The sequence below is a fragment of the Embiotoca jacksoni genome, unplaced genomic scaffold (assembly GCF_022577435.1).
Source record: "Embiotoca jacksoni isolate LCO1_2020_lvr unplaced genomic scaffold, fEmbJac1.0.p SCAF_6, whole genome shotgun sequence".
Taxonomy (NCBI): Eukaryota; Metazoa; Chordata; class Actinopteri; family Embiotocidae; genus Embiotoca; species Embiotoca jacksoni.
Genome location: NW_027185414.1, coordinates 16,390,446 through 16,412,474, shown reverse-complemented (window position 1 = coordinate 16,412,474; position 22,029 = coordinate 16,390,446). Strand labels below are relative to the sequence as shown.

Genomic DNA, 22,029 nt, shown 5'->3' with positions numbered 1-22,029 from the left:
TGACATCATACGGATATGCGTCTCGACAAACATTAGTTTTTGTTTTACATGATTATGAGTTCCTTTGATTTGAGTTAAGCGTTTCAACCTCTTCTATTATTGTTAGGACCCAAGAAGCAGTGACATTTAAAACTTCAATGCGCTGCAGCATGTTCCCTGTACCTGCAACAAACAGAAAGAGGCTTCCCAACTGTGCGTGGAATTTTGGAATATGATCGATTTAAATCGAACTATGTTTGATGTAAGTCAGAGCTTCTGCAATATTTTGATCCTCACTAATGCACCAAAATCTGCACGTTTGTGTCTCAAACGAAGCTAGAAATGCATTTTTCAACTTCCAGAGTATTTTTTTTTTTTTTTTTACAATCAATAACAGGCTACATGAGCAACAGTTTTACGGTGTGCTACCACCTCTGTAGGTTGCTTAAAAGCAGCCAAAAAGTCCACCTAATAACCACCAAAATGATCCGGATTATTGATCAAGAGCAGAACAAAGTTCACCGACAGTTGACACTAACTTTCTGGCCAATCTTAGCTTTAGAGGCGGGGGATAGAAAATGTGCAAGATGATACATATGTGCTTCAGTTCCTCGGGACAGAAGCCGAAGCGAGCAGAGTTTGTCTGCAGGGGAAAAAGCTTTTTGGAAAGATGGTTTCACTTAAATCGCCGTCTCTGATGCCGGTGTCCTGCACACAGGCTCTGCTCGGTGTGGGCTGCTTGGCTGTCGTCTTCCTCGCGTTCCTGCTGGTTCGCCAGCTCGTGAAGCAGAGAAGACCCCCGGGGTTTCCTCCTGGTCCATCTCCCATCCCTCTGATAGGGAACATTCTGTCTGTGGCCACCGAGCCGCACGTCTTCCTCAAGAAGCAGAGTGAAGTTCATGGACAGGTAATGACTCTGGCCGCCTACAGCGCATTTTTTACAACCGCAACGCTTTTCAACGTAGTTGCTGTGCAAAACGGTGCAAGCGGTTTCAGACTTTCCATGTCGCGCGCGCGCGCACACGCACGCACTTTTGGAAATACGAACAAAAGAGACTCGCCCTAACATCTGGTGGTCTCTAGCGTTTGGTTGGAGGAGAGTAACTGGCAAATCAGGGGCTCCCAGCAATCAGAGCCCCCTCCTTAAAATACATACAGCCACACAGACTTCTTTATGATAACACTGTGTACTTTTTGAAGTTCAACATGAGTTATGTACATCTGGTTATCTCTGTAGATGGGCAGATAAGTACTTTCCATCCACTCGGCTTTGTTAAATATCGAGAAAATGTACACGATCGTTCTTCTCTAGCACATGAAATCCCACTTTGGAGAGAAATACAGACTCAAATGTTGTAACATCTGGTACAGTTGTCATACCAAATCTCACATTCCCTGACAAAGGCAAAATGCTTGCAAAGAACAAAGTGTCTGTCATGTTGCAATGTGTTCCTTATAGATTTTCAGTCTTGATCTGGGAGGCATCTTGGCCGTGGTATTAAATGGGTACGACTGTGTCAGGGAGTGTCTGTACCATCAGAGCGAGGTGTTTGCTGATCGGCCATCACTACCTCTGTTCAAGAAAATGACCAAGATGGGTGGTAAGATGCTGTGTTGTGATTACAATGCATGCTGATTTTTGGGACAGTACATCTACAAAATTATTGGGATTTGAAATGATTCAATTCTCTCTTATTTCTCTCCACAATCCGAAGGGCTTCTCAACTGTAAATACGGCAGAGGCTGGATTGAACACCGTAAACTGGCTTGCAACTCTTTCCGATACTTTGGCAGTGGCCAGAGGCTGTTCGAGAGAAAGATCTCAGAGGAGTGCATGTTCTTTGTTGACGCCATTGATGAACACAAGGGAAAGCCCTTCAACCCCAAACACCTTGTGACCAACGCTGTGTCCAACATCACCAACCTGATCATTTTTGGACAGCGTTTTACCTACGACGACCGCAACTTCCAGCACATGATTGAGATATTCAGCGAGAACGTGGAGCTAGCCGTGAGCGGCTGGGCCTTGCTCTACAACGCCTTCCCATGGATCGAGTATGTGCCGTTTGGAAAGCACCAGAAGCTGTTCCGCAATGCTGCTGAGGTTTACGACTTTTTACTGGAGGTTATAAATGGGTTCTCTCAGGGCAGGGCGCCCCATGTACCGCGTCACTACGTTGATGCCTATTTGGATGAGTTGGAGCAGAATGCAGGAGATCCCAGTTCATCTTTTTCTTATGAGAATCTCATCTATTCAGTGGGTGAGCTAATCATCGCCGGCACAGAGACCACGACCAACACCTTGCGCTGGGCCATGCTGTACATGGCTCTGTACCCAAACATACAAGGTGAGTTGCAGAAGAATCACCCCAATATGAGAGCATCTTACGTCGGATCTGCTCTTAATGTTATGTCTGAATAAATGCCTGATAGTGTCTGTTTTTCCTGCAAAGAGAGGGTGCACAGGGAGATCGACAGCGTGTTGGCCAATGGGAGGGCCCCCACTTTGGAGGACAAACAGAAGATGCCCTATGTGGAGGCGGTTCTGCACGAGGTCCTTCGCTTCTGCAACATTGTGCCTCTCGGCATTTTCCGCGCCACCTCCCAGGACGCAAAAGTCAACGGCTACACAATTCCCAAAGGGACCATGGTGATCACAAACCTCTACTCGGTGCACTTCGATGAGAAGTACTGGATCGATCCAGGTGTTTTCTCACCGCAGAGGTTTCTGGACAGCAGTGGCAACTTTGTGAGGCGCGAGGCCTTCCTTCCATTCTCATTGGGTTCGTGGCTTTGTGTTTCTCTGAAATAGCAAAGACCTGAAACAGTGGCTACTTCATTTGCCCTTGAATTGTTTCAAGAATTCACATTGAAGAGTGTAGAAAATTTCATTGATTCCTCGAAGTTAGTCCATCTGTGGAATCCAAGGCTGGCAAGCTATCAACAAAAACATAAAACGAAACTGATACATGAAGTATGCATGTGTGCCTTGACAATGAGCGCTTATATACACAGAATTTGATCCTGAGCTGAATTTCTCCTCAGTTTTTGCAACTGTACTTTCCCCACCTGGCTGAAATAGAAATATAAACTGCATGAATCACTCACACATACTGGCATCACATTTTTCGCAATCCAGGAAGAGAGAAATGTGTGATGCGTTTTAGTTTAGAATAAACCACTGTAGTTTTTCCCTTTTCCCCAAAACAACATATTAATTTTCCATGTTGTCCATTTTTATTTTGAAATGGTCACACCATTCAAACTATCCTTAAAATATTGGAATTCAAAACAAACATAAGCTGAATGTGTTTGCTTCCAATGTAGTTTGAATGTTATTTTCATTTTGCTCAAGTTCTTCTGTTCCTTTGCTGTGTGTGTGTTTTCTCATAAGAACTTCCTGTTCTCATACAGTCTTTATTGCAAGACATACACTTAAGAGAATTGTCTTTTTTATATATATATTGGCAGCACTCTGTATCCTCGGTTAAACCCATTTTCTTCTCTGTACTGTTTGTGTTCGTCAAGGACTTGCATGTGAGGACTTGAGCGAATTTGACAGATGTTGCTCCTGTGTGTGTATGACAGTGTTGATTCATGTATTTTCTTTTTCTTTCTTTTTTTCAGGGAGGCGTCACTGCCTGGGTGAACAGCTGGCCAGAATGGAGATGTTCCTCTTTTTCACCACTCTGATGCAGAGGTTTCATCTTCAGTTCCCTCCAGGAACCGTTCCAACTGTCACTCCCAAACTGGGCATGACCTTACAGCCCAAACCTTACTCCATCTGCGCAGTACGCAGGCAACACAAACCTCCCTGCCCTGGAGACACTCCTTATCACAAGTAGAAAGATTCTACTTTGCACAGCAATGCAACAACCACATGATAGAGGTGTATAAAACTGTATCACTCGGGACTGTAGTGTGCGTAACAGTTTTTCCAAAGGATTCTCTGACAAGGGTGCCTCTCTGCATTGCATATGATCCCGTTTATTCAATTACTATCGATTTTTTTTTTTTTTAAACTGAGCAATATGCATGTTTGCACAACACTTTTAAACAGCAGGGAAAGCAACAGGTACTGAAAGGACACCCTGGGAATACAAGTGCACTATTGATTTAGTTCTCTGAGCCCAGAACATGAAATGTCTATGAACCTTGGTGCTGTAGCGGGGGTTTAGGAAGAAGTCAATGATTCATAGTATGTACACCTATGATGGTTCATAGCCCTGCCTTCTTACGACAGCTTCAGGCAAAATGACACCGGCAATTCACACGTGGTGAGCGAAATCAGATGACCAGACTTTCCAAGAAAGCTCTGAACACTGTGTATTGGAGCTGGGCACGGGCCAAGATGTGGGTCATGTGGACTGACTCTGACCCCTTCTCCAGGGACAGCAGTGCTCTGTGGAAAATCTTTCTCTTAGAAAGCAAATGTACCCGGGTGGATTACTAGAAACTGTGCAACACTGGTTTCTGCCAAATGGTGCTTATCAGTACTAACAATGTACTGCATTTATGTGTAAGGTTCTTTTTTTGCAATACTGGTGGTGTGAGGTTTAGTTGTGTGTTCATAAAGTCTTTCGTAAGATATTAAAAACTTGCCCTGTCTTCTTTTAGCAACTGCTCAATTGCTAAATCCCACCTTTTAAATGTACAAAGATCTCAGATTTATTAGATGACCGAGTCCTCTGCCCGACATGTCGATCAAATGATTGTCCAAGAGCTCATCTGAGGTCCGAACAGATTCCTATTCTGTCTGTCTCGGGACTCCCAGCATGATCAGTCATTGTCACAATGTGTATGCCGATGAAGGTGAAAAGCAAAAGTGTGTCATTGCACTGCTCTGTCCTCATTGAGACATGATTAGTTGACGTTGATTAGTGGTGAGAAGATGCTGTCTCCTATATTAATTGATTCTTTGGTCACTTTAGGGCAACCCAACAAGCTGTAAATATATTCACAGGCTATAAAGTCACCAGTGGAAAACAGTGCCTTATTTGCAAATAGAAAAAAAAAGTGTTTATGTGAAAATCCAAAGGAACACCGCATTGTAGTCGTAAAATGCACAATGTAGGCACAATAAATTGATTGAATAGATGAATAAATGGTGTGAACAAATAGCTAATGTGTGCTGGTGGATTGACAAAATTACTTTGTTTAAAATCTAAAGGCCATTTAAAGATCAGAATATGTAGACAAAAATGATCGTAAAACAACTAAAATGAGCTGCTGACAAATGAACGTCTTCAGTAGAGTTTATATCGGTGAGAGAGTTGAATCCATGCCCTCATTTTACTGTGCGCTCCCTTTATTAATCTACGCACTAGGTTTATTAATCCATTCCGTTTGTTGAACTTTTTGCATTTTTTTTTTTACTAGACCGCTGCAGTGCTCTGTGCATTCGTGTAAATTTCAAGTCTTGCTGGAGGCAACTTGGTGAAAAACCAATATTCACTGTACTTTTATCTGTAGTTGCTCTCCACCAACCTCCGAGAGAAATGTTTCTGCCTCTCAATGATACGTTCACCAGTTCATCAGCAACTTTTGTCGGCTGATGTTAAATGCTGAGGTTGTGCAGTGGCTTTTTAGAACTTTTTTTCTTTGTTAAAAACAGAGTTCTTCTGCAGCGAAAATGCCACTAATGAGAGCAGGAAGTGTGAACCAAAAAATGTCAGACCATAAAACCAAAGCAATGAACTGAAAGCCGCTGAAATGCTGACATTCTGTGGGGAACTACAATGTGGGAAAATGAAAAAAAAAAATTCTGTCAATGTAACATGTTCCATATTGCGGGCGGATCCATTGTTACTGTGGCTGATGAGACCTCTTGAGTGTTGATGCATTCATATAAATGAGAAGGGAGGCTATGTTGTCCCACTCTTAAGAAGTGCGACAAAACTAAGTGATGGAGATGTCAATCAAACAGTCTGTTCACGCCCTCACTCTCCTGTTAGGAGGTGTTATGAGTGAAAACATTCAGTACGTGTGGGTGGACAATAGAGGTATTTTTGGTCTTTAAAGTTATTTTTCTGTTTATCGGAGGTGGCATGGACCAAAAAAAAAACCAAAACAACAGAAAAGTGTATATTGTGAGTTCACACAGACACACAAACACCAATAAAAATCAATGAAAACTGCTGATGCTTTAGGGATGGTGTTTTTTTTTATGACAGCTATAAATAACAACAAAAATCTGTTGCCCCCACAATGTAGATAAGGGTGAATGGTTACATTAGACAAACGTACGTATATTGATGCTACATAATGGTAACAGCCATTCATAGATGTATTTATGGCACAATCATCAGAGGACACTGTGGTTTGAAATACTGCACAGTGAGAAGCCAACAAACTTTTACAACGTAATGAGCCGGAATATGTCAGGTCAGGAGCTACCGAGGCTTTATGATCCAGCATGTGGTCCATGCGAGATAAAAAAAAAAAAAAAAAAAAAACAACAACAACTGATGACAGACTTGTCAGAAGGTGTCTGGCTCTAACCCGAGTCCAACTCTGACTCTCGCCACTTTTGATCCCGGTGGAATACTCGACTCGTAGGTGTTTCTCTTGCCTGATCAGAACTGGAGCCCAGAGAAATGCCAGTCAGCATATCACAGACCACACATGACGGTTGGTAGGTAAAGTTTGGCACTATAGTCGGGTCAAGTGATACGACAGCGAAAGAGAGAGATAATGTAGAATACACGAGTGGTTATGATACAGAACAGGGAGAGGTTGAAAAAAAAAAGTGGAAAAATCAAGATCAAAAAACACCAAGCCCCACAGTTCCACACCTGTAAATAGAAGTAGATAAAAACTCTGGAAACACAATGGTACTTACAGGATCGCAATGTACAATATGTCAGCTGCGTGTAGAAAACAGATGCATTCATTTGATTATTTAAAAAATATATATTTATATGCACATACTCTTTTGTACAGCGGCTAAACACTTGTTTGGTATTAAAATGTGCACATCTGTATGTTTTTTTGTCTTTAAATATTACTATCTCAATTTACACTGCTTACTTAACATTGTCTGCAGAGATTATGGTTTAATAAGGTGGTAAAGGAGCCAGGCGACAAGTCTGCCTTCCCTTTGATAAAAGGTCTTATTCTAGTGGAATGCCAAGAGTTCTTCGAGACAAAATTAGAGACTGAGTCGTTTTTTTTTTTAATTTGCCTCATAGTCATAAAATATCTATTTATATATAAACAAAAGCAAAGTAACATGAAACCCTGGATCCCTTCTTAACACACTGGCTGAGTTATGGGTTTTGACAAAGATCTTTACAAAAAAAAAAAAAAAAGAGGAAAAGGAAACTTGGATGGGGTGTCAGTTTGTCTGAACATCAGCGTCAGCTAACAGGAGCACGGACATTTAGACGTTGTACTGTTGGATTAAAAACAATGCAGAGAACATTGAATCTAAAAAAAAGCCTAATGTACTGTTATAGAATGGCAAAATTGTACAATGTGTTGTCCAGCTGCAGGAGACATTTGCAGTCTGCCAACAATTAAGATAAGCTCTTCTCCAGTGAGGTTGTAAAAAGGTTATGCAAACAGTGTATGAATGGCCAGGAGACAGCACATAACTGTATGCTCCTCTGTCACAGAGGACTTCAATTGCTTGAATTTGTTTGTAGTCAAGTTGTTCATTAAAAGATTACAAACTACTTCAGTCACCCAGATGTTTAATTTTCTTCGTTTTTAAAGTGTGTTTCATATTAATGACATAAATTCTTGCAAAATAATTATTCAACTTTGCGTGAATCCTGAGTAACCTTTAAAAAAATACTTATAATCAAAAAAGGAAAATGAAGAATCCATTCATTGACACAGCACTCCTGATCTGAATGCAACATGTTAAAACACCAGGACATTTCACTGATTAGAAACCAACCATTACTAAAAGGACACACAAACATACACACAAATTACATCCTAAAATAATTAAAAATGTGCTCTCTTTCTCCCTACTCATTCTCTCTTATCACATTCCTGCCAAAAATATTCACACACTCAAACAAAAAGAAAGAACAGAGATAAAGAATTTAAAAAAAAAAAAAAAAAAAAAAAAAAAAGGGTGGTACACATGAGTAAAAGCATCAAAAATGATGCAGATATAATGCTATTAATCAGTCAACATTTCAATAATGTCTCTGTGACTGAGTCTGATACAGTGTTTCGTGTCGCCAGCAAGGAGAGAACTACACAAGCCTAGGCTCTGGGCCAATATGGACTTAGTAAAGGTTCAGACAGGCACATCATTTGATATATATATATGTATATATATAATTCAAAAATATACCTGACATCGAGGCTGAAGCAGTTTCAGTCTCTTGTCTTTCCGTGTATGAACTGTTCACTTTGGTAAAGGGTATCAATCACTTCACGATGTCACTTGCTTCAGTATTTCTCCTCTACCTTTCGTTTTCAAATATACAGAAATTGTTTTGTACCTAAGGGAGGTGTTAAGTGTTAAGCGCTTTGCATTCAAGGCAGCATCACAGCCAGGTTACCATGGAGGGCAAGTTAATGCTGGACCCAATCCGCACTCTTCCTCCGCACCTTCCTCCTCAGTTCTGGTGCCTCTTTTCCTGGGTGCACTTGACTCTCCATGGGGTGAAAGTGCATAGGAGTTGGGCCCCTACCGTTGCAGTAAGGATCCGCTCACAGTAGTAAGGCCTTTTTGTTTCTCCAAAAACAATGTGACTGCTTAAGCATCTGAGTGTCTGCACAGTGAATCTTTCAATATATGAGTGTGTGTGTGTGTGTGTGTGTGTGTGTGACAGAGGGAGAAAAGTGTGTTTTATGTGCATTTGTCAACTGTCTGTCTGTATGTCAGTGAAAGGCAGGTGGTCGAGGGACTCGTGTCCTTATACTGCCTCTCCTTCTCTTTTCCCCACATCTCTGTTCTTTCCTTTGACCTCCTGCTACTGACGCTACTCCCCCTCCTCCTCCTCCTGGATGACATCTGACGGGGAGGTGGGCAGGCTGTCGGGCTGCTGCTGTTTGCCGAGCTCTTTGCTCTTGTCCTCCTCCTCGATGGTCTTCTTCCACACCTTGTGGTTCTCCGTCAGGTGCTGCATGATGCTGCAGAACAACCTGCGGCGACGTTTCCTCCTTCCTACAATGAACATAAGGAAAACATACATTTAGAAAATCTAGACTGGTGTAACAGTGATGTAAACACGACTTTGAACCCTTTAGAGTGACACCGATGCTGCTGTGTTCTAGATGTTCTACTTGTGCACTAACACTCACTATTCTGAGTGCATCAGTGTGTTCACGCTGTCAGTACAGAAACATGCAGTGCACTGCAAGTACCAGGATGATGCACTCAAAACGCTCCAAAAACGGAAGTGTGAAACTCTGGACACTTTCCACCCTAAACGGTCGCCATCTTGGCTACGTAGAGGAAGGGGCGCGGCCACCGACGGAAAGAATTTTCAAATTAAGTGTCTCTATTGTTCTGCTGCTCGACAGAAAAATCAGTGTGTTTATTGAGTGTGTGGCACAAAAACACGTTCATTTCTGAGTAAAATAATTAAAGCTGCAGATCTTTTGGTGGCTGATGTGTTCACCAGCTGAGGTTATTTCCTGTAAGTGTAGAACAGCAGTGTGCCATTTGAAACAACACCACACTGTCAAAACTCCTGCTCTACACAAGTAAGAGTCCTTTTGTGGAAGAGCAGTATTTGTTAGTGTACTACAGAAAGTATGTCATTTGGAGCACAGCATGAGTCAGCGGGATTAATCTTAATGGGTCAATCCACGTCAGCTGACTGGCAAATCTCAGCTTTATCAGTGATTAGCTGGAGTCTCTGTTTACACTGTGAAGCAGTGAAACTGGAGACAAATCTTACTTGGTGCCAGCTCATCTTCTAGCTCATCTTCCTCATCCTCATCTTCATCCGTGTCCATGTCCACCTGCCCCTCCTCATCGTCTTCATCTGATCCCGCTTCGTTAATCCAGTGGCCAGGAAGGAGGCCAGCGGCGTCGTAGGAGTTACACAGCGGTCCCACAATGTGGGTGATGAAGGACTCCTGTAGCTTGGCCAGCTGCGGGGAGGAGCGGTCCATGAAGGGGCTGATGGGTAATCCCAACCTCGCTTCCTCATCTCCCTGCAGATTACACACAAGGATTACAGTTAAAAACAGATTTTAAGAGATGCCTGTTTCATACTTGATTCCATCTACATCCCACTGACACAGCAGAATACCAACGTTTTTGTCTTTGGGCATCTGGGTCCAAGGAAAACCAAGTTTTACATGCAGGAAAATAAAGACTGGACTGCGTGTGAGCTGGAAAGATTTTCCTCCTCGTCATCTTTAATCGTTACATCACATCCCTTATGGTTTTCTTTTCTCTATTTGGTGTGTTCTTGTTTCCTGTATTGGTAACCCTGCAGTTTAGATAAAGATGAGCCTGTTTGGAGGGTGCATTAGGTACACATGAGAGGTATGTGATCTTTTCTGATGGTGTCTGTACTGGTAATGGGATTACTGTCATTTTACAAAAAGTAAAAGAAGATCTTATTTAAAGTATTGTTCTAAAATAGTTCAATCTCCAGAAAAAATGAAGTGGTCTGTGATGACTGAATACACTCAGCAGCATAATCTGTACCTGCTCATAAAACTCATTGACGATGCCTTCTGTCCACTTGAGGTGCAAGTCGCGGACTTTGGCCGGTCCATTGATATCTGCCAGCTTGATACACACTTGGCACACCAGTAGCCGGTCGTTCTCATTGGTCCAATCAATTCCTGGACTGTTCACATCGTTCACCTGTTCACAAACAAAGATGGATGCCTCATTAGAGCAGGTCGGACAGTTTACCCTGCACTCATTATGCTGAGTTACAAAATGTTAACATCCTCTTAATGCTTGAATCTAAATGTAGCCAGAAGTTAAACATCAACAGATTTCTGATTGGTTCTTCGTCTCAGACCTTGGCGTTAAACTCGGCCAGGAAGTCAAAGTGCTTCTTGAGGTCTGTGGCCAGTATGGCCTCGATGACAAGGAAGCGAAAACGTTTGAATTCCACGTGATCCAGGTTGACGAGGAAGTTGAACTCGGGCTGGGACAGGTAGAGGCTCCAGGCAGACGCAGCGTGGTGATTCTCCAGCACCGAGCGGTCGTTGTACAGCACTGCCTGCAACAAACAAGAAGGAAAGACCACAAGGTGAGAGAAGAAAACACGACACACTGACAAGATTCCTACTATTTCCTCTAAAATGGTAATAGTCTTGCTTACATAATGTGTCTGCATACGAATTACACAATTTGTTATGGATTTAAAAATAGCAAGCACTTAACAAATGAAATAACAGGACATGAGGGTATTTGGTTATGAAAGCAGAAATGTGACATGCTCAGGCACACGTATAGCTGAGGGAGTTACAAGGACATTATATACCAACAAAGACTTGGGATCCTTTTAACAGACATGGTTGTCAACATCATTATCAATCAATAAGTCCAGGGTTCCCTCTCCTTTTTTTTTAACCCATTTTCCTGGGACCAAACCCAGACAGTGTGAGTGCAATCACGGGACATGTTGTGAAAATACAATATTTAGACTGGGGCAAGTGGTTAACTTTTTCACCTCTCATTTGCATAGCTGACCACACTGAGAGAGCAGACTGGGATTAAATGGCCGTGTGGCAGGAAAATAATCTTTCATATGCTCTCCATTTGACAGTTTGCAGAGATAATTTACTTGTGTCAGGTTGTCAAATAAGACTTTAATGTCAAACAGAAACCCGTCTTTGTGTTATGAAGCATGTAAATAAAATGTTGATTCAAATTAACCCTCTGAATCCCAAACAGTCTCTGGGCGTTTTTTGCTCCTTTCACATTTGTCATTTAAATAAATTGGAAAAAGATGGGATCTAAATATACAACATTTTTCCAAGTGTCCTCAATTGTCACCAATGTAGGGAAAAAGTGGGGGCTCCACATGCCACACATATTGAACTATATACAACAACCCTCTGTGCTCTCCGTCCTATCTTTTTTGAGCTCAACTCTGCCGTTGGGTCAAAAATTGTCTGAATTTTTGTAACGTGACTGCTGAGTCATTTAAGGCTTCTCATGGGAAGGCTTTTGAGTTTTTTTTTTTTACAGAATTTACATCATGCAAACTGTTTATTCTTGGCAAAATTTGAAATGAGAAATGCAGAATATAGGGATTTTGCTGAAATATCACTATTTTAAGCTTAGATTTCTTTTCTGGTTTTTTTTTTCAGACAGAGGCATTTTGTTCACATGATTATTTCAAGGACCATTGGAAATTTGAAAACCTGAAAATAATTTAGATTTTTACAGTTTCTGGCTGATATATGGTATAATTTTGCCTGCCTTTCAAGCGTGACTAAAATTAGATTTATAATACATCAAATCACAAACACAATGTGTGGCAATGGAAATGATACTGAGGTATGTATGAGTTAAAATGAACGTGTTATTTACTACATTAGAGGTAACAAAAATACATCAGTAGTAACTTTACAAATAGTAAAAAAAAATACTACATATGTGATGTGGCATTTTTTTCTGTCTGTAAAATCGAAGAAAAAAAAAAAGCCGCTCAGCATCCACCGGGGGCCACTCACACTCTGGCACTGCTGCACAGAGGCAGCCATGGAAGTTGCATTTATACACTGGGCCTGTCTGGGGCCAAGACGCCAGTGGTGATATTTGCTCTTTGGCTGTTGGTCTTCAAAATACAAAAAAATCCTGTTTGAAAGCAGGCTGCAAACAACGACCCTCCATATCCTGAGTGGATAACTCCAAGTCCAAACAACACGGATACATGGTGACTACAGGATCCAGAATTTCAACAAGGAATTGCCCAGGTGTACACGAAGTGCGGGACCAACGTCGATGGTGCCATCGATTTAAGCTGACTGGCAGGTGTCATCAAAACAGTGCATGATTTTCAGCTGTGCGTAATCTTACAAACTTTTATGTAAACTCTATCTTCGCCTCACCATTTTCATCATTTGTGGCAAAATGTAATTTTGCATTAACCGATATTTTGAACATCTGATCTCATTTCTGTACACAGGAATGTGTTTATGTTTGACAATCGATCTGAAACACTTTTCAGTACCAAACAATGCTGCAAGTTACCTGAGGTGCATTAGTGGCTACTAGAAAGGCGTTTGTACGACCGGGGTGGTCGTAGTCGTGCATTGCAGCTGCTACATAAAGGGCCATGAGTTCCAGGGCAGGTATGTTCCAGGCCAGGCAGCCGTAGCTGTCATCTGAAATTGAGGAGCTCTTAGAGGAGGCGTAGGAGATCCTGCCTGGAGAGATTCCACTGTCTGAATCTGGAACAAAACAAACAAGATGGATGAATGGGATAGTAATGACAAATAAGGTCAAACCACAGTGCTGTTGCTGTGAAACCCGGTCACAACTGTAGCTTTTCTGCAGTTAGGCCAAACCACAAACGTATTATTGAATGGCCATACACACATTTGTCTTTTCATTTTTGTTGGGACAAAAATTTGTAGTAGTGTACGCGTCTCCAAAGGTGCCAACAGGAGGAGGAGTTTACACACTCTATCTCTAAAGACGATCGGCCTCATCATGTTTAGGTGGTTGTATTTTTCTGTTCTGGTCTTTGCAGATAGGATTCCTTATCAATGCACATTCACCCAACTTATAAACTGACTGCTCCCAACTCATGTTCAACAGGATTGGCAGACCAAAATGTCTGCAACTAATTTATGATGATAGTTTCCATGATAGCTTCATTTTGAAGGTGTTTATGAGGAAGACACTGGGAACAACTATATAAAAACAAATACATTTAGTTATTAATGAGATCAGAGAAGTTCATTAAGAGAATTTTGAATGAATGTTGGACATCACAACCAGTTTCGCTCAAACTGTAACAACAATGTGTGGCTAATGAGTTTGAGTCTTTACCCGTGTCACTCCCTGTCACATGCTCGCTGTGGATCTGCTGGAACCCAGGGATTGGTCGAGTGGTCAGGTACCAAACAGCGTGGAGCACATCAGTAGCATGGACCCGGTTATGATCTGTGTGTTTGAATCAAGTCTGTTTCAACCATGTTCACCAGCAGAAATTCCAAAACCTGCATCTTAGCTTAGCTTAGCTGATCCACTAATACACATGAACATCTAGAGATAACACATAAGAAAAAACAAGCATAATTCTTTATATTTCTTGAAGACTACTTACAGGGAATGTCTCTGTAGCCATTTTCCAGAGCACAGAAGTATGTCATGAACTCCCTCACCGGGATCTTGAAAATTTCGAACAGACACATATCCTGGAAAAGGGTGTATGTCACCTGAGGAAACCCCAGACAAAACATCAATGATCCACCGAATGAATCAGTTCAATGGAACACTAGATATACCAAATATTAACATGACTGTGTGTGCATCACTACGCATGGAAGAAGTTCACAGTTTGCTGAAGTGTCATTTCAAAGGAACGTCATCCGCACTGAAGTGCTGCATATCTACATTTACAGTAGATGTGTTCACAACAAGTCTCTCCCTATGAAGCCTTTAAACTGTGATGCTGCTGAGGAGCTCACCGGCCATCATTAAAGTCTGCATCCACTCAACCTGGAGACTGTTTTCATTCTACTAACACTGTGTTTTTCCAATTCCACTTCTTTTTCAGGTTATATAAAGCTGTTCCACAATTACGCTCTGGTTACAAAAAAATAGTTATTCACGCAAGTTCTTTACAAAACCGGACATGGGCATTTTAAAATAAGACCAAAAGGCTAAAATCCTTCCAGTAGGGGAATAACAGTTATTACATCCCACTAACAGAACTGCCTGCTTTTGTTAAGAGATTTATCAGGAGAGGATGGATTAAAGCACATTGACTGACGGAAGACGGATGTGCTTGTTGTTGTTGTACTAACATAGCTGAGGATCCTGCCGGTCTTCCCTCCTGTTTTGTCCACCAGGTCAAAGATCTGGAAGTTCCAGGTGTTCATCCTCTCCATGAGAGCCTCGTGGCCCTCCAGCATAGGATCGAGCCTGAACTCCTGCTCACCCTGGACACACCCACCAAAATGCAAAGGTTGCATTGATTAGCACCATTTTATGGAGAAAACATTAATAAAAGAGTACTCCACCAATTTAGCATTGCACTAATATAACAGTGTTGGCCTCATAACAGAAAACACATGGGTCAAAATGAATGCAATAAAACCAGAGCTATAATTTTTGTCTCTTTTATTCGACAACCAGGCTGCTGACAGTTTGGTCAGAGATTTGTCTGTGTGTTGTGCAAGTGGTGGTTGATGTAGCTCTGCTGCTAGCACCACTTGATGAAATGGATCAGACTCCACACAGTTTCATCTGAAAGCCAAAAAAGGCTTTATGCAACTTTTTTCACATCTACAGTAAGAATTTCAAAGACCTAGAAACTGTGTCTCTATATTATCAGCTGCTGTAAGCAATTCTTCATTCTGTAAATGTGTGAAACATAACTGTGGTATGTGGAGCTGATAAATACAACTTACATCGCAGATGAAATAGCTGTCCCTTCTGTTGTGCTGCAGTGAATAATCATATTCTTCAGTAGAAGCCACCTGATCGAGCTCACCTCTGATTCCCGAGTCTGCTGGTCTGTGCTCGGGCTCTTCTCCTTCTCCTCCTCTGCCAGCCCCTGGTTTCCTCCAGCGTCCGGCCTCCCGTCTCCAGTCGCGTCCACCTCCACGCTCTCCTCCCTGATCAGAGGCTCAGCTGTCAACTCCAGCCCTTCACCTGCTGTGTGTTGTAAGGACATACAGCGCAATGAAAAACCACCCAAGATGTCATAAGTGTATGGACATACCTAAAAACAGAGACCTAGAAGGTAAAAGTATGTTCATTAACTGGTCATTTAATGTTGTGAAGTTCTGTTGTAAGGACTTTACTGTGTCAAGGGCGTTAACATAATTGTGTTGGGATTTGGCACTATATAAAAAAATTTACTCGAATTGAATTGAATTATCATTCTACTTTTATAAGTTCCAACTTGAAATCTCACTAGATTTTCTTTTTTGATGTTAAAAATATCTGTTTAGTAAAGATTATGTATTTTACTTGTTATCAAAATTGCTTGCTTTAAACAGGTAGCTGTTGTTAAGTCAACATAAAAATTAAGCCTTAAATAGTAGCTGTTGCAAGAAGACACAGTGTCTAACGCAATTAGTAGGATGAATAGTGATGAAAGCAAAATAACCACAGAGGAAATAAGTGTTTTCAATGTTTAAGTCTAATGATTCAGCAAACTATACATTTACTGATTTAAAATTGACAATCATTGCTTGGAATATAACAGGAAACAGAGCAAAGATATTCAATGTGAGAATATCTTTGCTTCTGTGTGCATCAACCTGCATTCTGGTTGGACTCCAGCAGAGAGCAGCATTTACTCCTTCAACTGCTTCCAGGAGGGCTTTCTCATCAAACCCCAACACTGCTCATGACTGCCTGCTGTGACTCCATTACACTGTATATTGTGTATTAAATGTAAGTGTACGTACCTGAGCGCCTACGTTGAGCCTCGCTGGTAAATGGATGATGAGATTCCCCTGAATCACTGCTGGAAACTCCCTTTAGCATCTGGCGGCCACAGCTGGAATGGACAGACGACCATCAGGCATGTGACAAATTGCAGTGGCTCATTTAAAAGTACTGTTAGAACCCCTGACATAAAAGAGTGGATGAAAGAACATGCCACTTCAGTACTGCAGCTCTTACCCGGTGCACAGCGGGAAGGCAGAGCTGCGGAAGGCCTGCTGGAAATCGGCAGAGCTGACTGAGTAGCCCAAGGGCTTGAACAGGTTCAGATTGACACTCGGCTTTGTCAGGAAGTCAGCCGTGTCTGGGAACTCCACAGGCGAACGAGTGACAAGGGATAATGAGGAACCTGGACCTACTGAGGGAGGACTGTGGCTCGGTGAGGTGACTGGGCTCAGGCTGGGAGATGTGCCTATAGGAAAAGAGAGAGGGGGACAATACTGAGTCAACACACAAGCAATTAAACAACATGTAGTGAGTTTGGGAAGTTTTGTGGTGAAATCTCACCTGCTCTTCTGGGCCCTGCATGGTATGTGAGGGTAACAGACGAGGACCTCTGCTTGGGAATGGTAAGCAGGTTTGCATTGGGCCCATTGGACAAACCTGAGCTGGAGCACAAGAACACACACATTCAACTCAGAACCAAACCTTTTTGCGTAATAAAGAATAGCTGTCTCACTATCAGATGTTTTGCTTCATCCAGCGAACAGTCCAAAGCTACACAATCCTCTATCAAGTCAATTATCCAACACTGAAACAACAAGAACCTTCTGCTACTGAACCCCCAGAAACACATCAACCATCACAGCTGGTCCTCTCCTGCCATCCTGTGGAGACAGACTGTATACACACACACACTATGCCCCATAGTAGTCGTATTTCAAATAAATTGAGTTTCTCTTCATGGATGTAAACAGCAGGTACCATGAATACAATCCAGGTGTAAAATGCAGATCTATTTCTCCAGTCTCTGCTCGGAGAAGAGACAACACGATGACACGTTAACAACTCTTGGCTTCTCTGTGCGAGCTCACATTCATTTTACATTTTGATGTTGGCTAAAACACAATGAAAGGACGTGATCAAACATGATTTCTCTCAGTTTCTTGTTTGTGGTTAACAGCAATGATCAGACTGCTAAACAAACAAAACTAAAAGGCTCAGGCAGTACTGTCATTTAAGACGGTTTGTCAGGTGATGGTGGGGTCTGGTCTGTCCCATGATGAAGCAGGAATTGTGGGTTAGCTGGCCAGCATTGGGCCTCTCAGTCTCACACATACGACACAGACCAAAACTGCAAGTGGCTGTTTCTGCTCATGAATTACATCGTCACGAATCGACTTGAGGAAATTGGAGGTACTTCACTGTGGGCTGTCCATCATAACTTATTGCATCAAATCAGACATATCCTAAATGTTTGCTGTACATCTGGTGTTAATCTTTGGCAATGAAAGTAACAGCTAAGCAGAGAGGGACTTGTGTAGTGACACAAGGAGGAATGCAAAAGAATAGAGGCAAAAGAAAAAATCAGAAAAAAGCACAATACTCAAAGTTTTAACAGTTACATCTGCCTTCTCGATGCAAAATGAAATATGATCATTTTTCATCTGGTCCTTTCGTTTAATATGTATAACTGCATAGATAACATGAATTTCGGTTAAGTTCACTGAAGAATATTTTTTAACTGCTTTACAATTTACGGAGACAAATTCATAACTTACATGAAGGAAAAATAAAAGACGTTTCACAGTGCACAAAGGCTGCAGAGCCACCTGAAGAAGACCACAGCTGGAATACAGACACATTATCCTGCAGCAGCCATCAATCTGTTTCCAAACTGAGCAGATTCAGGGGCGAAGCTTTGCTCACACGATGTGTGTTAGCAACGCTGGAGAGAGTCTGTGTGATACCTGGTCAAGTTGAGTTCAGGGTGGGGTCTCTTGCCATTGTTGCGTTCCCAGCGTGAGGAGGCGGAGTCAAGAGGAGGGAGTGCAGAGGGCGAGGAGGCGGAGCTCCTCCTTGGCTGCGTGTTCGGGAGGCTGTTTCTGCTGCTCAAACCCTGAATGGTAAAGGAGGTTAGAGTTTCATACACAAACTGAAGGTGCTGTTGCACAAACTATATCACACCTAAAAGTTACAAGCATTTGTTAACTTGGGCCATATTCACACTGACTACAGAACTGCATCGAAAGGCTCCTGATCATAAGGTCAACATGTTTAACCTGGCTCAGCGTTTGCCCAGCATCATCTGGCTAATCGAATATAGTGATTAGTAATCCTTTAATGAAATGGTCAAGATTGATGATTGTCACTACTTTCCACAGTTGCTTTCATAGTATTACAAACTGGTGTGTGGCATTTTGTTGTCTGAAGAGCTCAAATAAACCACATTTCACATGACTTTTTCCTAGTCAGCATCCTTCCCAGAACAACCCAGAGCTAATTATCAGTTTAGTTGTAACCCTTGTGCCCACCTTAATGGTTTTCCTGTCACCCCTCTCTACACAGTCCTCCACCTCATCGCAGGAGTAGAAACCTGGGAAGGGGGTGAAGGGGTTGACCCTGGGGCGGCACGAGCCGGAGAACGTGCCCATGAGGCTGGAGATGCTGCGCAGAGCAGAGATGGTGTGTGGAGACAGAGACGAGTCCATCAGCAGGTCTGACACCAGATTCCTGGCCTCGTTGATGACTGAAAGATCCACGCCATTGCCGCTCACAGCACCCTGCCATATGCACACACACACACGCACATAGACACACACACAGACACACACAAATACACACAGACAGATACACACACACACAAATACACACAGACACACACACACACATACAGACACACACAAACACACACAGACAGATACAGACACACACATACAGACACATGCAAACACACACACACACACACACACACAAATACAGACAGATACACACACACACAAATACACACAGACAGATACACACACACACACACACACACACACACACACACACACACACACACACACACAAATACACACAGACAGATACACACACACAAATACACACAGACACACACACATACAGACACACAGAAACACACACAGACAGATACAGACACACACATACAGACACATGCAAACACACACACACACACACACACACACACACACACACACACACACACAAATACAGACAGATACACACACACACAAATACACACAGACAGATACACACACAGACACACACACACAAATACACACAGACAGATACACACACACAAATACACACAGACACACACACACACACATACAGACACACAGAAACACACACAGACAGATACAGACACACACATACAGACACACGCATAGACACACACACGCATGCACACACACACACGCACGCACGCACACACACACACACACACACACACACACACACACACACACACACACACACACACACACACACAGGTTATGAAGATCTCCCACTTGTCTCTCCATCTTTATTTCTTTTAGGAATCTCATTTTCCCACAGCTGACTGCTGATATTTATCATTTCTAACTTCCTCTCCCGCTTCATTCCTCTCTGGTTGTCTCCTCATCCCTCTTCTCTTCCTCTAACCTCTGACATAACAAGACAGTAACAACAACTACAGTGTAGTGGGGGGAAAGTACACTATCTAAAATCTATATGAAAAGTGGAGTGCTATGTTAAAATCTAAAGTGAAATCCCATAAACGGTAAGTGCAGTGTGTTACAGGGTGTAATCCTTGCTTTTCTTAGGGCAGGTTTCCTAAGGGAAAATATTCTGACTTGGTTGGCTCTGTTCTACAGGAACAAATAATGACTTTTGGTCCCTGGGAGCAAATTTTTTTTGATAGATTACACAAATAGTTCAAACTAGATGTAGAATGTCTGAGGAAGATAAAAAAAAAAAACGTGGCGTGACGGCGATTCCGAGGTCATTGTATGCGAGGTTTTACACAATGTGTATTTTGCCTGACAAAAAAAGATGTGAGGAAGAGAACTGAATGTCCTAAAGGTGACGTTACACTCTGCCGCTCTATCTGAAAAGACGTGTTTTCTGAATGAACCCCAAAATACGTGAGCAGGAATAGACGCAGTACTGACCTGATACTGTGGTTTGTACCAGTGTTTCAGATCCCAGTCCCATAAGATCATCTGGAAAACACAAGAGAACTGTCATTCAAATGGCATCATCATATATGTGTACAATGGAGTTATAAAATTCATTTACATGGGACAAGTTCAGGCTTTGACCTATGCTCCACTTTGAGCACACTGCCTTATGACTTCTCAGCGAGGGCACTAGCGGGTCATGAGCAGAGCAACAGAGCTCCTGCTAGTCTATTCTGCCTGTTATCTAAACACACAGTGAAGTAACAGTTTACATTAAGGATTTCCTGCACCACATGATGCACTTTCTCCTGCAGGTATGCTAATGCACACTGACTGAGCAACAGCAGACTGAGGCCTTTTACTGAAAGTAAAAACAGAAGAAGAAAAGCAAACCACTAAAACCACCGTGGTGCGTCTACAATGGAGCTATGAGATCTTATCTGGCTCTAACTACGTCAATCAGCAGCATTTCCATGCTATCTGTTGGTAACCGCACAGGAGCTCTCACACATTACAGAAGTACACAGTCAAAGTTGGAGCAGCTTGTGTAACACTAAGTTGCTGGACCTGAAATAACCTAATTCTCTGTGTCAAGTATGAATATAAAATAAAAAATAAAAATGAGTTAGTAAAGCAGTTAATTGGGTTTATTATACAGCCCTATTATGCTGAGCACAGTCACTGCTTTCTTAATGTGCAAACTTAGGAAAAAGTTGATATATTTTCAAGCTGCCAAAAAACTTTAATATGCACTAAAAAATAAAGTCCAGGCAGTCAGCATTCCTTTTACAGAGCATGCAGTCTCACCCTGCACCACAAGAGGGAGAAACATTCTACAAGAAGCACCTCCTCAAACACTGAGCCTCATCCTGACATGTAAACACACACACAGCCACCATACTGTCAGGAATAAACAAAGCACACCATACCACATCATGAATGGGAAATCGGTCGGTCATATTTCAGTAACACACTAAAATAATAAATTCACTGTATTTTAGGGAACAGCTTTAAATGTGCTTTTTACCGACAAAATCTAAAATGCATTGTTCTGCTACTATTTTACATTGTGTGATTACAAAAACAATGTGCTAATTTTTAAAAGATACGAGAACAGGATTTTAATTTAACAAGAAAAACTGAATATGTGACAGGAACAGAAGTCTACTAAACTACACATATTCTTGTTTTTGTACAGGTTTTTTTGTCCCCCAGCTATAATGATATTGTTTTGTTTGATTCATACAGTAGGTGAAATCAATAACTAAGGTTGCTAAGTAGATCAGTGGGTCCATTCCATCTCCACTAATCAGTAACTGTTTCATTGATCAAAGTGGGATGTTGGGTGTTTGT

General features: G+C 42.0%; 2 protein-coding genes across 2 annotated transcripts in view; one reads left to right on the top strand and one right to left on the bottom strand.

Moving 5' to 3' along the window:
* Positions 1-649: 649 nt before the first annotated feature.
* On the top strand, positions 650-4,544 carry cyp2r1 (cytochrome P450, family 2, subfamily R, polypeptide 1). The gene is made up of 5 exons (XM_069173857.1): positions 650-886; positions 1,439-1,580; positions 1,695-2,327; positions 2,433-2,762; positions 3,607-4,544. The coding sequence occupies exons 1-5, from the start codon at positions 650-652 to the stop codon at positions 3,822-3,824; spliced, it is 1,560 nt and encodes a 519-aa protein (XP_069029958.1). The 3' UTR covers positions 3,825-4,544.
* A 3,112-nt stretch (positions 4,545-7,656) lies between these two features.
* The window catches only part of pde3b (phosphodiesterase 3B), a 41,862-nt gene continuing 27,489 nt past the window's right edge, over positions 7,657-22,029 (bottom strand). The window contains exons 2-16 of the mRNA XM_069173904.1: positions 20,668-20,718; positions 19,030-19,278; positions 18,466-18,614; positions 17,063-17,163; positions 16,736-16,967; positions 16,519-16,610; positions 15,594-15,757; positions 14,905-15,039; positions 14,202-14,313; positions 13,925-14,038; positions 13,121-13,320; positions 10,935-11,138; positions 10,610-10,771; positions 9,849-10,107; positions 7,657-9,109 (exon numbers count right to left, since the gene is read on the bottom strand). Of these exons, the coding sequence (XP_069030005.1) occupies positions 8,925-9,109; positions 9,849-10,107; positions 10,610-10,771; positions 10,935-11,138; positions 13,121-13,320; positions 13,925-14,038; positions 14,202-14,313; positions 14,905-15,039; positions 15,594-15,757; positions 16,519-16,610; positions 16,736-16,967; positions 17,063-17,163; positions 18,466-18,614; positions 19,030-19,278; positions 20,668-20,718 (2,409 nt within the window). The 3' untranslated portion in view covers positions 7,657-8,924. The remainder of the gene's footprint in view (positions 9,110-9,848; positions 10,108-10,609; positions 10,772-10,934; positions 11,139-13,120; positions 13,321-13,924; positions 14,039-14,201; positions 14,314-14,904; positions 15,040-15,593; positions 15,758-16,518; positions 16,611-16,735; positions 16,968-17,062; positions 17,164-18,465; positions 18,615-19,029; positions 19,279-20,667; positions 20,719-22,029) is intronic.

What these genes read in the sequence shown, in the direction of transcription:
- cyp2r1 (XM_069173857.1), top strand. Translation starts at nt 650, where the DNA reads ATGGTTTCACTTAAATCGCCGTCTCTGATGCCGGTGTCCTGCACACAG. An exon ending in AGAGTGAAGTTCATGGACAG is followed by an intron (nt 887 to 1,438) that starts GTAATGACTCTG and finishes TGTTCCTTATAG; the next exon opens with ATTTTCAGTCTTGATCTGGG. An exon ending in TCTGTACCCAAACATACAAG is followed by an intron (nt 2,328 to 2,432) that starts GTGAGTTGCAGA and finishes TTTCCTGCAAAG; the next exon opens with AGAGGGTGCACAGGGAGATC.